This window comes from Pseudonaja textilis, chromosome 4, assembly GCF_049901715.1.
Source record: "Pseudonaja textilis isolate UNSWEBS1 chromosome 4, rPseTex1.2, whole genome shotgun sequence".
NCBI lineage: Eukaryota > Metazoa > Chordata > Lepidosauria > Squamata > Elapidae > Pseudonaja > Pseudonaja textilis.
Window position 1 is genome coordinate 61618792 of NC_141993.1, and position 18609 is coordinate 61637400.

The 18609-nt window shown below is 35.8% G+C and overlaps 1 protein-coding gene across 2 annotated transcripts in view; it reads right to left on the minus strand.

Annotated features, from left to right (window-relative positions):
- The window catches only part of PAX3 (paired box 3), an 88750-nt gene that overhangs the window by 16048 nt on the left and 54093 nt on the right, over positions 1-18609 (minus strand). For both annotated transcript variants that reach the window (XM_026701123.2, XM_026701124.2), the window contains exons 5-6: positions 5763-5968; positions 922-1087 (exon numbers count right to left, since the gene is read on the minus strand). In XM_026701123.2, the coding sequence (XP_026556908.1) occupies positions 922-1087; positions 5763-5968 (372 nt within the window). The remainder of the gene's footprint in view (positions 1-921; positions 1088-5762; positions 5969-18609) is intronic.

The following is an 18609-nucleotide window of genomic DNA, read 5'->3' on the forward strand; positions in this document are numbered from 1 at the left end:
GTTTTGGTGATTTAAGTCATATTTTTGTTTCTTACATGCCCTACTTCCCCCTTGCACTTCATTTCCTTACACATGGCTTGAGTCAGGAAAACAGTTTTTAAACGTTAATAAGTGATGCAAGGGAAGGAGAAATAGGAAGAAGGAAACACAGAAGGAAGACCAATAACAAAAGCATTAGGAGTACACATTGAAGTTTTAAGGAAACTTATCAAACTTTTGAGATAATTAACATAGTATAAAGAAATATAAATCATCAAACTTTGGAAAGGAAGTCATTAATTTAGGAAACTCTCAGATTGATCACTTTCATGTGGTTCCAAGTAACTTTAAGACTTCATCAGTAAATTATGAGACTGTAAGAACTCATGTTTAATGAACTTCTAACAGTGGATTCAAAACTCTGAGTTTTCTCAGCTATAATTCAAAATTCTTTGTTTAAACAACAGAATCCATGACAACAACTGATTTTAAGTTTTCTATAATAAAGTACATGATTGCTTAATAAAGTTTCAGGACTTCAAATTCCAGTCTGGCTTTTGTCTGCTCAAATATTATATCCAACTCTTGTCAGAATTTATTCTTGGAGTCAACATTAAACGTGGCATTTACCATTATAAAACAGTTACCTTCAATGATGGACCAGAATGGGTGATGAACTTGATTAAGCTACAATTCATAACTCTCCAAACATATGGAAATACAATAATGTTCATTCCTAGCCATGCATCTACATGTTCTCCAATTGGAAAGGAGGAACATCTGAAACTGATTTCCAGATTTCATCTTCCATGTTAATGCTGATCCACTGGAACCAGTGTAAACATTTATGGAGAGGTAATTATAATGATTTTCAGAGATTCAGAACTGCAGAGGAATGAATAATATATAAAAGTACACTTCAAAATAATCTATCAAGTCTACCTTGTGGAATAGAAGTAGGCTGATAGGAAGATTCTGATAACTGATAAGTTGGCAGAGTTGGCATGGCAGAGGGTGGGAAACCTCCTGGAATCAAGTGATTGAAAGCCATCAATTGATTGGCCCCAGCTTGCTTCCTCCATCTGGCTCGACGATTGCTAAACCAAACCTAGAAATAGTTGAAAATAGCTTAAATCATTTGGAAATGCATTCAGCATTTGTCAGACTATATTGATATATATCTTACTTGCATTGGATTAGATTATAACTGAAAGGTTTATGAAATTTTTAACTAATTCAGAATTAAGTGTCACTGGACATAGCTGAATGAGTAGAGTATGGACAATTATACTAATTATTAAACATATCAGCTTTACCTCAAAAGCTAGTTAGTATCCATAAAACCTTCTTCATCTTATTTGCCTTGGTTTCAAGATGTCTCAAAGTTGCTTTTTCAAGGGCCAGATGAACTTTCTCCAGGAGGAAGAAGAGGAAGAAGTTGTTGTTGTTGTTGGCCAATGAAGGCAAGAAGCTTCATCAATTCTGTCAAGGTTGCTCATTCTGTTCATCCATTCTTTTTCCTCAAGGAAAAAACAGTCCAGTTGCCTTTTGAAAAACCACCTTTGAGACAACTATGACCTGGATGACTGAAATCTACATAGACCTTTGGTTTCAAGATGCTGTCTTATCACATACCTAAGCTGCATCTATTCTATTCTAGATATTTATCCTAATATTTTATAAAGGCAGCCTTATCCTGAAGTGAATTGGTGATAAGTTAGTTGTGGCATGTGAAAAAGCCTAATCTATTCAGCCTATTCAGTATTAAATACACTCCATTAAGGTTCCTTCCATGTTTATTTTTTGTGCTGTGAAGGTTCTTCTATTTAACTGGACATTTTATTCTAGTTGTAATTATTATGTTAATTTTCCTGTCAATAGTAATTATTATTTTAATTTGCCTGTCAATAGTATTCAGGTATTCTATTGATTTAACTATTTTCATTACCCTCATAAAAGTAATCATTTTTAATTAATTGCCATATTTTTATTATATTTTCTCATTAAGAAAGCTTGCCTTTTCTTAAAATAAAAAGAGAGATTTCCTTGGTGTTTTTAAATTGACCAATTTTAGTTGGAAGAACAAATTTCCAATTTGTTTCCAATTCAGGACATACCTTTCTGATTTCAGGTGATGTTTCACTTTTTCCCTACTAATATTTATGCTCAACTTTGTGCTATTGAAATAGATAACAAAATATCCAGGTTGTGATTTAAAGGACCAATTTCTTAGCACCATGTTTTGTCACATTCACAGTACTGCCTCAAGATATTTCTAGTGCTGATATAAAAGACAAGATTATGCATCACTATTATTCTATTTATGGACTCAAAATTGAATCTTACTAATACAGGACAGCACTCTTTACTGGCATACCATTTGCCACTCTCTTGTCACTACTTTCTTTTTCATGCACCAATCATTTCATTATGGTTAATGACAGGGATGGTATACATATTCTTCACAACAAAGGAAGTACTGCTATGTTTCCTTCCAAGTATATGAAAATGAGCAACCAGTGAATACAAGCCCTGAAACACATTTCTTTCCATTCATTCCTCAGCCCCATCTTTCAGCATACAAAGGCATGCCCTCCAGTTAAAGATTGTTCTGAAAAGTTAATTGGACCGATATGAAGGTGGGAGATCCATTGCTAATTAAAGCATAACAACAGCATAGCAACATTGAAAAGAGGCAAACTTTTATCTGATACACATCCTTGTCCATATGTAGACCATGATTCCCTATATCTTGCAGTGATTTAGTGATATTTATTCTTGTACAATTTTCTAAAAGGGCAATTGTCAAATTGTCAATCAAAGGCATGGAATGATATGAGAATAAGAGCATCATGGTGGGAGAGCACCAGACTGGGAAACACACACACACACACACACACACATACACACACACACTTAGAGTCATGGGGCTATCTCGGCAAAATAATCACAAAGGAGATGATGGGGCGCTTGTTATATTGTGTGTATTGGGGCATGTTTATGTCTGTGTGTATTTTTGTGCTACCTTTGTGATACTATTGCAGTGGCAAATTTCCTAATTTTGTTTTTCCTCTTACCCAAAATTCCATAATTTCCTCCTTGCCTGTTTTGTTCATATCCTTCCATCCTTTAATTTCTATTACTTCCAATCTTTTGCTTCCCCCCGCCCCTGTCATTTCTTTCATGGCCACTGAACCAACCTAAAATTAAATAAATACTTCAGATATACAGCATTACAGCAAAGAGGGAGGTACATTTTCTGGCTTAAATTAGATGTGTCTCTATCAATGCACTAGTCTTTTGATTTAGTGCATATTTGGCATTCATCCTTGTAAAGCTCAGGCTCTGTTTAGAGGAAACTATCCTCTATTGTCTTGATAAATTCTCTTTTCAAACATTTTGCCTATTTGAATGAGAGATCTTGTTCCCTTAAAAGCACATTGGTAATTTTTTGTTTAGGATAAGGCGGTTGAAATGTCACGGCCAATTTCACGAATTTAAGCCTGGGGGAAGAACCACAGCTTTGAAAGGATACCCGGCCAGCATCAAGAGAATAAGATCTTGCCTTGTCCAGTTATAAACTACTTCAGAGAAAAATGATAACAAAGAGAAAAAATGTAAATATTGGGAAATTGAGTTGGAAATCATCTGCAAGGTCATCTAGTCTGTTCCATTCCAAAACTGAATACATTGGACTGATGCATCCAAACTCATTGAAATGCCTGTACTGTTTTTCACAAGGAATTTTGCTACAGCAATTCACTATTAAGAAAAATATTTATCTGATCATGCTGGCTGTGGAATTCTGGGAGTTGAAGTCCACAGCTCTTAAAGTTGCTAAAGTTGAGAAACACTGTCCTAAATTATAAATAAAACATTGCTTAATTGTCTTCATTATGTGAAATATATTTAAGATCAGAAGCTTGGATTTCTTGTGTGTGACTAGAACTTAAATAACCAAGAAGCAAAGCACCAACTGATTGAAGGTAAAATAGTTTTGATATGAGAAAACTTGCACAGAGAAATTCAGAACACTTTCTGGCACAGTGATGAACTGTAACAAGAATTAAATGGTCATCACTAAATGTTAATCCTGGAAATGGTATGCAAAAATCAAAAAATACTTTGCACCATAAACTCTCAAAATACTTCTCTGTAAATTTCGGTGCAGCTATCCCAGATTCACTTGATCACTGTTTGCAATCTTTCTAGGGGTTTCCAACAAGCAATATCAAAGCAGGAACCCAGATGCACGTAATAGCTATATGATTTGCTTAATGACTGCAGCAAAAGAGGTGATAAAATTATACACAACTTATCTACCATGCCATAGCAACAGAAGTTCTGATCCAAATTGTAATCATGTTAAGAACTACTGTATGGGTCACCTGGTATTTGACAGCCAGTTGTTGTTAAAGTTTTAAAAGGAGTAAGAGAATATTTGTCACACTGGCCACCTCAAAGAGCTATCCCAATAATCTTGCTGCAGCAATTTACACTTCTGTATTTTTTGGATGGGCAAGAGATTGGTTGAAGTGCATTTTATTCCTTATTCCAAAAAAATCCTTGCTCAACAGCATTTGGCTCCATTTATTTATTCAGCAATTCGCTTTTTCCAGAATGTTTTTCTTTTTTTTTAACAATCATAAGTATCATAACAATCAGATTAATACATCTATCTTTATGTACATACTTTCTTACCTGCCTCTTTCTTAGCTATATTCCACTGGTTTGCCATCATTAATGTAAACCTTTCTGTAAAACTGGATATATTTCAAATAATCGACATTCAGAAAATGCAGGCCTTTTTTGAACCACTGTTTACTTGCAGATAACTCTGTTCTGACTACAACTTTAGAATTTCCTTAAGTATGAATTGAAGCATTTATGTGACTACAGAAGCACCAAGATTTAAGCAGAAATGTGACTGAGAACATTTGAGGTATGGTGATTGGGAAGATAGAGTCAAGAGTTCCCTGGAGTTTTTTTCTATTTCAATGGTGCAAAGGACAGACAAGTGGCACTTAAATTCCCCGGTCTCCTTTTAATTCCCAAAAGTTCACCCTCTCTGATATTTTAACCATTGATTGATTGTGGTTGTTCTTCTCCTTTCTTTGTGCTGTTTTAAGGGAAAAGTCCATATGTTCTACACAGTAGAAATTTTGCTAGATCACAGGAGTGAGTGTGAGACACAATGTGTCTCAAGGGAACCAAAAAAAACGTAAGGAATGTAAAATGTCACAGGGTTAAAGCCACATTAAGACAGCTGTTATGTTCATGAGACTTCTGCTTTTCTTGTAGCTGTGAGTCACTGGATTAGAAAAATATGAATGTTGATGATCCTCTTTAAAGTAGATATCCCAGAACTGAATATGCAAATATTTAAAGTATGGAGTCCAGATTTGCAGTTTTTTTAGTAGTTAATTTTTAGGCATAGTCAATTTAATTTTCAGTTTCAATATCTGAAACATGCCAATATATTTAATGATCTGTTTTTATGTGTCTTTCATTTATCTGTCCAATGTATTTCAAAATATAAATCACACTGATTTTCTTACCCCGACCAGTTACTTAAATAAATTATGCATGAAATGTGCAGTCTGAAGAGCTTCTTTCAGCACTACCAAATGTTCTGATAACTCCTCAGAATAAATCACAGTCTTACAATATAACTTATCTCGTCATTCTTCACCAAGAAGAAAAAAATCTTCATAAAAGAAACATTTGTTCCCCCACACAACTAATAAAAGAAGGCTGTTTGGAATTTTTAGGATAATATTCACCTGAACCCGAGCCTCCGTGAGTTTAGCTCTTTGTGCAAGTTCCTCTCTGGTGTAAATGTCAGGATAATGAGTCCTCTCAAAAGCTCTCTCCAGCTCCTCTAATTGTTCAGCTGTGAAAGTGGTTCTGCTTCGTCGTTGCTTTCTCTTCAGTGGCAAATCTGGCTCAGAATCAATGTCAGATCCTTCATCTGACTGTTGTGCTGAAGCTAGAAAGCAAGTAAACAAGCAATGGAGCAATTAATATTGCATTGGGAGAGCAGGAGAAAAACAACAGGAACTAGCACTAAGCAAATTGTGTTTTATTCAGATAACAGTAGTCCAATTTTAAACAGTAAGGAGTCTTGGGATAGTAGCCTACAATGTATTTCCTTCAAATGACTGAATAATTGTTTATAGAAACTTCAGAAAATATAGTCATTTTTCTTCCTTCCAGAACAGGACTGCCAAACTCAATTTCATCAGGGTTGTGTTTAACCTCAAGTGACTGAGGTGTGTGTGTGACTGGGGTGGGCGTGACCAGTTTGACATCACTCACTGAGGCTCCATTTTCGGTCATGACGGCCTCTTGCAACCTTCTGCCAACAAAAACTGAGCTTGGAGAGGTCCCATGCGGCCCACTCAGGTTCCATTTTTGGCCATGGTGGCCTCCTGCAGCCCTCTGCCAGTGAAAGTGTAACTCAGGGAGGCCATAAATAGAGCCCAGGAGGCCTCTCCAAGCTTAATTTTTGCTGGCAGAGGCACCGGGGCCAATCCTTTGCTGTTTCCAGGGCAGTCCCATGGGCCAGATCTAAGCACCCCATGGGCCTGATTTAGCCCGCAGCCTTGAGTTTGACAGCCCTGTTCAAGAATATCTGCAGGTACATATTACAATTTTCTTACAGGGCTTATTTATTCAAATATATTCAGCATGTTTTTTCCTTGTGATTTCAAAAGTTTGAAATCTAAGCCATGCAAATTCTAGGTCTGCTGTAATTAGTCCAGTAAATTTGTACAGCCTTGACTCAAATCATATACATATTTATGATATATAATATATATCTTATATCTTCTGAAGAGGTCTCCCTTAGTGAAGGATCTCTGCCAAAGATTTAAAATGAAAAGTGAGTTTTTATGCTGAGTGGGCAAAGGTTGCCTTTCCAGCCATCTAATGCCACTTACTTTCTCCACTCTTCATGGTTTCACCATAACTTACTAAAATCAGCTAGTTTGACACAATGCATTAAAGCATTAATTATAACTTACAAATCATAATGTTTAGTTTTAAGCAAAACACATTAGCATGTTGAATAAACTTGGCCAATGTCTTCAAGTCTTTGTTTCTATAGAATTACTCATTTCTGTCTTAGTGGATCCTAAAAACTGAAAGCTCAAAAGAGGAATGAAAAATTAAAATTAATTCATCCCAAACTATATTTAGAATATTTGCGTTAAAATGCATTCCTTAAAACAATATAAAAATTCAAGAATAAATTATTTCCAGATTAATTAATTTACAGCTTCTATTTTGCCCAACTGTGGCAACTAATAACTACCACTCGGCAACCCTACCAGCACTGATGCCCTCATAACTTCCTCTATTGCTAGAATACAAGTTTAGATACAATCTAATCTAAACTGCAATTTCTTTCCATTCTAGAATCTTTATTGTTGTAGTGTTTATTGCCCAATCATCTAGGCCAGTGTTTTTCAATCTTGGCAACTTCAAGTTAGGTTCACTTCAGCTGGTGAACTCTGGAGCTGAAGTCCACACAACTTAAAGTTGCCCAAGTTGTATATAAAGGAGCTATTCCTGCATAACTTAGGTTAGAGTACTCTTCTAAAGATAGTCTTGCTGGTACTTTTGACTTTGACTTTAGCAAGTGCATTTCTGGATCTAGATGATTCCCCGACTAACTTGGTGATACTACATCCTATATTCCTACTCCAGGCTATCATGTTCCCTTTTACAATTTCTTCTTCTAATTCTATTTCTAATAAATAATTATAAAATTTTGTTATATATTTTTTGCCTGATCCTAATAAAATTTTATCTAATTGCTGGAATTTATTGTTAATTCCAAATTCTTTCTTGTCCTGTTTATATCTACTTTGAATTTGAAGATATGCCCACTGATCAATTTTTAATCCCCGCTCTTGAAAGTCTTGCCACGATTTCAGATTGCCTTGCATATCCAATAGGTCCTTATATTTAATCATTTTAGTAATATACAGATTATTTGGGTGAATCATCGCCTCCATTGTTGAGATCCAAATTGGTATTTTTAAATAGTGTTTTTTCCGTATTTTCTTCCAATTAGTCAATAATGAATCTCTGATTAGGTGTCTGTGAAAATATTTCTGGCTAGTTTTCCCAACATCCCATAAAAAAGCATGCTACCCCCTCTGTAAGTCATGGCCTTCTAAGAATAATATTCTCTTATTGGTTAAATTCACCCATTCCTTCAACCATACTAAAGAGGCTGCACTATAATACAACTCCCAATTTGGAAGTGCCAGCCCACCCCTGCTCTTCATATCCTGCATTGGCCTTACGTTTATTCTAGGTTTTTTTCTCTTGCCAGATGAATTTTACAGTTATTTTATTAAGTTCTTCACAAAAAAAATTTGTATACTTTGATTGGGATCATCTGAAATATGCAGAGGAATTTTGGAAGAATATTCATTTTAATAGCAGCGATCCTGCCTAATAATGAAAGTTGCAGCTTGCCTCATGTTTCTAAATCCTTCTTTACCTGTTGCATCAATTTATCATAATTACTTTTCTTAAGTGTCTTATAATGTGCTGTCAACCATATTCCTAAGTATTTAAGTTTATCACTTGTATTCCCATAACTTCTTCTAGTTCTAAATTCTGTTTTTCTGTTAAATTTTTGGTCATTAATTTTGTTTTCTTCCTATTAATTTTTAGTCCTGCTACTGCTCCAAATTGTTCTAATTCATTCATCAATTTTTGTCCTCTTTCTATTGGTTCTTCAATGAAAAAAATCATATAATCCTCAAATGCTTGCAATTTATATTATTCTTTCTTAACCTTTAATCCTTTTATGTCTGGGTTCTGTCTAATTCACGTTAGTAATGCTTCTAGTGATAATATGAAGAGCAGGGGTGAGAGTGGGCAGCCCTGTCTGATTCCTTTTTCTATTGGGCGGGTATATTCCCCGTTTATTATAATGTTCACCTGTTGTGTATCATAAATGGTTGTTATAATATTTTCAAATTTGTTGCCTAAATTCATATTATAATTTTTTTGGATTAAAAATTGCCAATTTAGATTATCGAAGGCCTTCTCTGCATCTAAAAATGTAAGTGCAATTTGTTTTTCGGGGTGGGCTTCGTAAAATTCTAAAACATCTAATACTATTCTTAAGTTATTCCTGATTTGTCTGGTCGGATTCCCCGACTAACTTGATGCAGAAATTAATAGTTAGCACACTTAAAAACATCAGACATGATTGTGAAGCAAAGAGGGAATTACAAAATAAGCTGTATGCATGTTTAACTACTACTAGCACAAGAATAGAGAAATATATTGTTTTTCTTATCTGTAGCTGATGAAAATATGCTGATGGTATTTGCTTGAAATCAAATCATGGAAAACAACATCTGTGATATCCATTAGCACATTGCTGGACAAGAATGTTTTAAAATTTAAATAGAGGAATTTGCCATAGGCTTCTTTAATTGGAAATCAATATAATTCAAAGAAATAAATGTGAGCTGAGAAAATGAGATTGTGACTGTTCTGGTTCCTCATCTGTTTGCTGGTGACTTTGATTCTATCCATAACTAAGTCTACCTTCCTGGTGATTAGGGAATGATGGTGCCTGTTGAAGAGTAGATGAACTACATAGAGATGGACATGCAGTAGGAGATATGTCACATGCAAACTAGTTGAAGAGAAGCACAATCTGTGGTCATAGTTACAGTTGTTCTGCCAGATGGGCTCATGGATCAACTTGGATATGTTGTTACCCTACTATATGACATATGCAAGGTTTATATGTGTTATTTATCCTTTTTAACCAAGCATTCTCTCTGCCAAAATTGGCAAAGGTGGTCCAGGAGTTATTGCTGAACATATATGACTTAAGAGACTTGGTGATGCAGTGGTTAGAGTGCTGTACTCCAGGCCACCTCAGCTGACTACTGGCTGCCTGCAATTTAGCAGTTCAAATCCCACCAGGCTGCAGGTTGACTCAGCTTTCCATCCTTCTGAGGTAGGTAAAATGAAGACCCAGATTGTTGGGGACAATATGCTGACTCTGTAAAACCACTTAGAGAGGGCTGAAAACACTATAAAGTATGGCTATTCCTAAGGATCAATATCCATATCCTAACCAACATTCTGGGACAACCTAAGGGTTCATAGTCACTATGGCAAATACATAAGGCCTCAATTCTGCTTAAGACTAGCTTTTTCCCCCTTCAAGCATTTAAGTTCAGATTCCTGTTTTGTTTGTATTATTGCATTTGGTTGCCATTTTATGTTATATTACTTGAGCGACTGCTTCTCCTGGTAGGAGAGATCTTGTAGGAGAGGCATGTTCCCAGTCCCATCTGCTAGGGAATGCCAGCTGGCGGAACCCAGGAAAAGAGCCTTTTCTGTTGGAATATCATCTCCCAAGAGATCAGATTGGCCTCAGCCCTTTCCTGACTTTTTGTTAGGTTTTAAAGACTTGGTTTTGCCATCTGCTTGTGGTAGAACCTGTTACTATTTTGACAGTTGCTGGTCTTTGGTATACCCTCCCTAAAAATTGTGTCATTATATAGATGTTTTTATTTTTCTGTTTGTGTTGCTGCTTATTTGCTGTGAGCCATATGGTCCACAGCAACTAAGTAAGCAGCCCCCAAAATGCCAACAATAAAACAACAAATACAAAACAATACAAAACAACACACACACAGAGAACTACATAAATTGCAATAATAAATTAATATTTGGGGCTTTTAAAATTATTATTAGATTTTTATCTTGCCTTAATTTATTCTTTGTTTTTGTTTTTTGTTGGCCACCAAACTGTTGGAGTCAGATGACCTTACAAATTTAGTAAATGTAAATACATAATAAATATAATTATCTGAAAACAGGATTCAACTATATCCAATTCTCTAGAATATGTTCTCAAATAAGTTGAAAGAGCTGGAATGCAAATACAGAACAAATTCAATCAAATACATTGAACTCCTTTTAAAAGTGTATTCCACAGTGTAATATAGGAAAAGAATCTCTGTTTTTCTAGTATTATGTTCCCTTAGCACCTGTAAGTAAGATTATCTGAGCAAAAGAAGGATTTTAGCAATCTCTTTGCTTTCTTTAAATGGGAACAATTTTGGAATTATCCAAGTACTACCTTGTTGTTGTTGTTTTTACAAAAGGCTAAACTAAACCACTGCATGTATTTATTTAACTTTGGTAATTAGGTAGAAATATAAAACAACAAGAAGTAAACATTTAAAACCAATTGAACATGGATCTAATAATTGCAAAGCAGGCGTTCTGTCACCCTAGCTAAGCCTTATCACTTCACACTGACCAAAACTGAAGGACACAGGCATGTTCACCTTCAACATGTGAGGATTTCAGTGTCTCCAAAGATCTGGTTTCCCATGCATATCCCTATATGAAACACTGAGTTAAGGGATTTTCCAATAGCTACCAATGGTGGCCTTTATCTTAGCATCAGTCAAATGTCTGAATTTTAATGATATGCTTCAATTAAGCTTAATGAATCTTAAAAGTTGTCATATAAGGATAATTTTGAATATATTCCATCTAGACCAGCGCTGTGATAATCGCGACCCACAGGCCAATGCATCATGCAGTTGGTCACACCCATGCCTGGTTTAGCATAGGGGGAAAAAGTCATGATACATCACATGATGATGCTGTGATGACGTGAATTTGACACCTCTGATCTAGACAAATTGTTTTTCTCCCTCCATCCCCTCTGCTGATCTTAGGATCCAAACTATCTCACTGTTATCAGCTCCCCAGAGCTTACTCACTATTTAACCAATTTGGAGTCCATCCAAATTAAGGGACTCTGCACAGCTCACAATTTAAAAAATAAGACAGATATCACAAAAGAAAAAAATATTTATAATCATCCTGGAGATAAACATATCAACAAAAAGCTATCCAAAAGAGGCTCAACTATCACCCGGACTCAAGGCCTTGGAAAATAGAAAAGTTTTCACCTTCAGGTCCTGAACATCATCAAGGTAAGAACCATATGGACAGAAAAGCTGGATTGCTGCTTCTTTATTTAGAAATAAGATGAGAAACCCATAAGCTACAAAAGAACAGCCATGAAGTATGTTTTTTTTCTTAAGAGAACTAGAACTAAATTGAGTGCTTCTTTGTTTTTTATCTCATTGTGACCTGTTTGATGGTTCCAGAAAATATTTCATCAAAGCAAATAGTATTAAACACAAATTATTTGCATTATTTCCTAGGAATTAGGTTACATATAATGTGTATCTTATTTGTCTACCTTAGCAGTTCAATAGTCCTATCAGTTAACAAATAGCAATCATAAGGAACACCATAAAAATATATCTAGAGAAACATTGTACAACGAATACACATAATACACATTCATTCTCTTAATTATTTCTATGTTCAGGGAACTATTTGATTTAAATAATTGTAGCAGCAAAGCATGACAGCCATTTGAAAACCAATATCAACTTCCAATATAATATATTAGCTTGATACCCTTGCTTAGCTATGAAACTATGTGGTCGGGCTTAATTTTGGGGGAGCAAAATAAGGGGGCAGGAATTCTGCCTTTGCCTACCAGCATTCATCGGTATTCATCTGGCTAGCATCCTGTCAGTGTGTGAGAGTGCTGAGGGCTGTTTGGGAACTGAAACAGTATTTGCTGTGTGAGCAAGAAGGAGACAGTAAGGAGCCTGGGCATGGCTTCGCTCAACTATTCTGTACAAAAGCTGCTTGGTGCTGTGAAACTAAAACTTCTCTCTTCTGCTTGTGTTATGCATTTGGAATAGATTTCTTTTCGGGGGGAGGGGGGAGTAGAACTCCTTAGCATCAGAGCATGTTAATAATAATATATGAAATACTAATGCTCTGTTGGTCATTTCAAAAAATCCTTTCTTAGTGAGCACGTAGAAGCCAAGAAAAACATAAGTGGCAAATTTCAAGTTTGTAGGCTTTACGGTTCTGGAGATTTTGTGATGATGCATGAGTGGTATTTTGTTTTTTTATATATAGATTGTATGGGTTTATCTAATCACTGGCTTTCTTGCTCTCCATTTGAAATCAATGTTTTTTTCATTTACAACTAAGCAGAGCAACCATATATGTAATGCTATTCCTGGGCTAAACATCAGGACGCTCCAAATCTTACAGAGATTTTTATTCAAAATTGAAACTCTTGAGCCACGTTTCCGAAACTGCATGTGTATCTTTTTATCTGGAAATTTAGCAAATTCTAAGTATCTGTACAAAGTATTTTCCAAATTTACTAATTTGGCGAGCAAAATGTTATTACTATTTTTTTAGGGAGATGAATATCATGGATATGTTCTCTTCTATGGAATAAATTCTGGATTTCTAAATGATGCCATGTACTAATATGGAAAACATATATTTCTAGATGCCAAGAATTTAGACATTTGACAAAAAAAGTCGAAAAGCATTATTGTAAGCCATATAGTCAACTTATTTGTGCACTTTGCATACAACCCTACTTTTTTACACTTACCAAAAGCCAAATGCATTTATTTCCATACAGTAACTTGAAGGCTATGAGCAGATCTGTTGTCTTTTTCTGACCTACAGTGTCCTTTTTTGTGGTGAAATTTCCATGAGTGACCTCTAGCATGTTTACTCGGGTACAAGGGAGGAAAGACTGCAGGCAAGGCTGATACCCCTTCACAGGCTCAGAGTAAATGACAAATGACACTTTCCCTTTGTGAACTTCAAGATTTTTGTTGACTTATTTGGCAGCTTTTGTTGAGTCCTTAGAAATGGCCTGTGGCTGAGGCCTATTCTACCAATTTCCACGCTCCATCTGTGGTATCCATCAACAGGGCCTTTTACCCACATTCAGGGCTCTGACACCTGCCTAGCAGGATTCAGGAGACACAAAGAAAACTGAAGTGGATGAGAAAATGGGTGGGGGAAGGGAGGAGGTAAGGGAAGGTTGAACTGGATGCTCTCTAGGGTTAATCCATGTCTCTTCAGACTAGAGGCTGCAGCACCTGGAATTTCTTTTATCCCTGGAGGGAAATCAGCGAAGTTTTAAAATGTTAAATATATGACATTAGTATTTAAGAAAAACTCCTTCCAGAAAAAGAAGGACTGCAATCGGCACAAATTCACTAATAAATCAGAAAGAGGCAGTAAGCAAAATGGCTATATATTGCGCACGGGGGGGGGGGGGTGTTTGTTTGTTTTTTAAAAAAAATATCCTTGTTTGTCTTAACCAAAAGGTTTCACCAGCTGCTAGCTAAGTAAAAAAGAGAAGAAGAAAAACTAGAGGTATATTTTATTGCTACTGCAGGGATGAAAAAACAGATTAGCGCCTGGACCTTTTTATGGTCGAAGCATTTAAGGAAACATTCCCACTGGAATCTTTAAAGTAATTAAGATTCAAGAGCAGATACTCATCATTCTGTTTCTCGGCACAGACATTGCCACTTTGACTTTTTCCTCACTATCCTTTCTTTCTCTTATTCTCTGCTTCTAACCCTCACTGTCACCTCCCACCAGTATTACTGTTTCATTCCTCTCTTCTCCTTTCAAAGTTCAGATTCACAGCAAGAGATCATTAAAAAGAAAATAAACCCCTGCCAAGTCTGGTCTAATCAAAATTGTACAGATAAATTCTGACACTTAGCAACTCCCCAAGTGCTCACAATCCTAGGAGGAATGCACAGATTACTTATGAATATGGGAGGCAGCAGGAGAGAAGTTCAGAAGGTCTAATGTCAGTGGGTAGCCACCTGTGCATTGTGTCAAGCAATCCGGGTACATGATTGCACATTTGATTAAGACTAGGATCTAGCTAAGCAAGGCACACACTGGCCAAGTATATATTTTGATGTAAAACAGTGTTTTTCAAACTTGGCAATTTTAATATGCATGAACTTCAACTCCCAGAATTTTCCAGCAAACCTATTGATAATCCTCAGTGATCCTAGTTAAAATTAATTAGAAAGCTATATTTAAAACATTTTATACCATGGGAAATTAATTGTAAAAAATTAAACATATATAAAGCATTTGTTATAGGATCAGCTTACCCTAGTGTTAAAGACAGTAGGCTAGAAACCAGGGTATTATGAGTTCGAATCTATATTTAGACACAAACCAGCTAGGTGATTTTGACCAGTCAGAAATAGTATATGGTCTCCTGCTTGTGCAGGGGGCTGGACCACAAAACCTCCATGGTCCCTTCCAGCTCTATTCTGATTCTAATTAGTGTATATATCTCTCTCATCCCTAGGAAGAAGTCAGTAGAAAAATTCTTCTGAAATCTTTTTTTTTAAACACCTTCAGGGATTAGTCCAGGCAATTGCCAGGTGTCAACACTAATAAGGTATAACCACAAGATGTATCTATAGATTTGTGATAACTATATATCACAAAATGCAACTTACCATTATATGAATAAGTTCACTGCATGATTAAGCATTTGTCTTAATCTTGGGAATTAAACACTCAAGTAAACTATAGATTTAGGACTATATGGTTTAGTTAAGATGAAATATCCTGATTTCAGTAATTAGAATAAGACGGAAGAGAGAAACTAATATCTGAATAAAATAGTCTTTCTCTAGCCAGGAAGAGAACTTTTTTGGATTATTGCAAATAAAACCCATCCCGGTCAACAAATGAATCTCTGATTTGTTTTTTTCATATGATTTATAGATCCTACATCGCAATGATTGTCAATGGTTTACAAAATTAAAATTCAATAACATCATCCCCAAAATCCATAATATAATTTAAAGAATAACAATTGACAGCCTCTTATTCACATCCAGGAACCTACAATAGGTGGTGCTCGTTGCAATTCCAGGGGCATGCTGTTATGAACTGATGAACTAATGAAAAATATGCTTAAATATGCTTTTTGACCTCTCCCCCCGAAAAGGGTACTATAAGAGTTCGACCTCAGATCAATATCTCAAATCAGTTGATTCTAGCTACAGAAGACTGCTCAGAAACTCTGCAAAACAGTTCTTCCAATACCTAATCCTCATGTATTCAATAATGATAAAAGCTGCAAAGAGATGCAGCAGAATTAGATTGCATTCCCTCCATGTAGGTCCTGATAAAGATAATAAACCAGGATAATCAATACTATTTGATTTTGTGCCCAAGCCTGAACCCTAATTGAAAATTATCAGATCTAAATAATCTGATTCTTCTAGGAAACATTGCAGCTACATCCACTGTGTCCAGTTAATGACCTACTCTAAAAAAAAGTCTACAGATTGTGATTGTTATCAAAATTAGTAGGCTCCAAGGAAGACCTTATGAGGAAAATACACAGTCTCCTTAAAAGCTTCTGCTAGTACCCACTCTTGAAGTGAGGTACTGATAAATTCTTGGATCCAAACCCCCTTCATAAACTCTCTGGAACCACCATTCATTTAGACCAGTATTGATTTAACCTCATAAAAACCCAGAAGGAGAACAAACTCCAATACCAAGCCAGCACCTAAACCAAAGAGCTGATATGGATATTTGGACACCAGAAACATTGCAAAGATCCAATGTCACATGCAGGCATTCATCCACCAATGCCTTCACAACATAGTCCTTGACATTTATAAACCCTGGTAGCTCAGAGGTGAGAGTGCAGTACTGCAAGTTAATTCTGCTCACAGTCTGGAATTCAATCCCAAGGGGCTCAAGATTGACTCAGCTTTCAATCCTTCCAAGGTTGGTAAAATGAAGACCCAGATTGTTGGGGCAATAGGTTGATATTGTAAACTCTTCAGAGAATGCTGTAAGGCACTATGGATCAGAAGGTACAAGTTTAAGTGCTATTGCTATATCTTAAGATCAATGCCACAGGTACTGAAAGACCCCAAACCCAGGAAAGCTGATTGTCAACATCCTAACTAAGTTTCTGTAATATATATCAAGTCTTCCCACAATTTCGTTTGTATTATATCAATAGCACAGGATTGCCTGGAAATTGCCCTTCTTATCCATGAAGCTGGTGTTGCTAACAATGTCTGGAAAACTTTCAAGCCAAGGTTCTTCCAAACGTATTTGGAAATGCTGCAATCCAAAGATAGAATTTTTTTCATGAAAAGGATCTAATTTACCTAAAAGCTATGGTTCTTTCTGGGATAGTACATAACTCTATCTAGTCTCATTCAGGAAACGAGTATTACATGAGAAGGAGAAAGAATTGTTATGCCAAACTTCAAAATAAATGTTTTTCCAGAAGTAAAAGTAAATAAAACAAAACATTAAATCTATTTTATTTGTTAAATGTGTTTATTTATTTATATTGAGACCCCATTTGGCATGATTGTTAAAGTCACCCTGGTAGAAACCAAAAAACATGGGTTCTAGTGCTGCCTTAGGCATGACGTCAATTGGATGGCTTTGGGTCAGTCTCTTTTTCTTAGTCATAGGAAAAAGGTCATGGCAAATCGTCTTCCCTCCCGACCCCCCACTCCAAAAAACATCACAATGATCCAAAATAATTTGTCTGGACAGGTAGTATAATGCCTAAATGTGCTACATTAAACAGAACTTACAAAAACATTCTAGCATTCAAGTAGGAAAATATCATAGACTATTATTAGTTGAATATAGTTGCAATCAGTACTGTAGTTTCTCCATAGTCTTCTCACCACAAGATGGTTCAAACAGCAGAAATTTCCTAAGGCATGGTGTGGAATACTGTATATTGCTGAATACTGCTGAACAAGTTTCCAAAGGACAACAAACATGGCCAAATATTCTCACTATCCATGTCTGATCTCTTTAATGAGTTATATCTGTACCTATTGCTCTGTTTGCACGTTTTTGTAACCAGCAGTTTCAATTCATCAAAGAGTCATGAAAAGGTTGAATCAATTGTACAATACAATTTTTCTATTGTATTGTATAATCCTAAAATAATATTTTTATTTCAAATAGGATATTTTGATGTCATTTTCATCTTGAAGGCTACCACATTTGCAAAATGCAGAAAATATCAGACTAAATACAAATATGTTTCGAGCTTCTTTCTTAAATATGCTTGGGAGGAGGTGAGGCATAAGGAACAATGTAGGTTATAAAATTCATAGTAAAGTCAGTATTAGCATTTTATACACTAACAATATATACATTTATAGTACACTATTTATGCTTTTGTACCATAGCAAAATTCAACAGCTATGGCTTAAAAGCAGGACAGGGGAAAGCAGAATTATTTCATTGTATTTTTAAGCTCTTTTTAAGTACCCATTTAGCTAAAAATGGATAACAACCAAAGAAGACGAGAGCAGTGTTTTAATGTAGCATCTCAAATCTCAAGTACTGCCTCCAAAGCTTTTGATCCCAATAGCTGAATCAAAAGAACAAGAACTGCATTAAATTTTGTCAAGGCCAGTGGCAATAAATTTGACAATAAATCAGTGGTGGGATTCAAAAATTTTTACTACCGGTTCTGTGGGCATGGCTTGGTGGGCGTGGCCAGGGAAGGATAGTGTAAAATCTCCAGTCAGAGGTGGCTTGTGCTGGTTGTCCAAACTACTCAAAATTTCCATTACCAGTTCTCCAGAACTGGTCAGAACCTGCTGAATACCACCTCTGCAATAAATGTTTTAAGCTTAAAGATGCATGAAATGTATAATTAAGCACAAT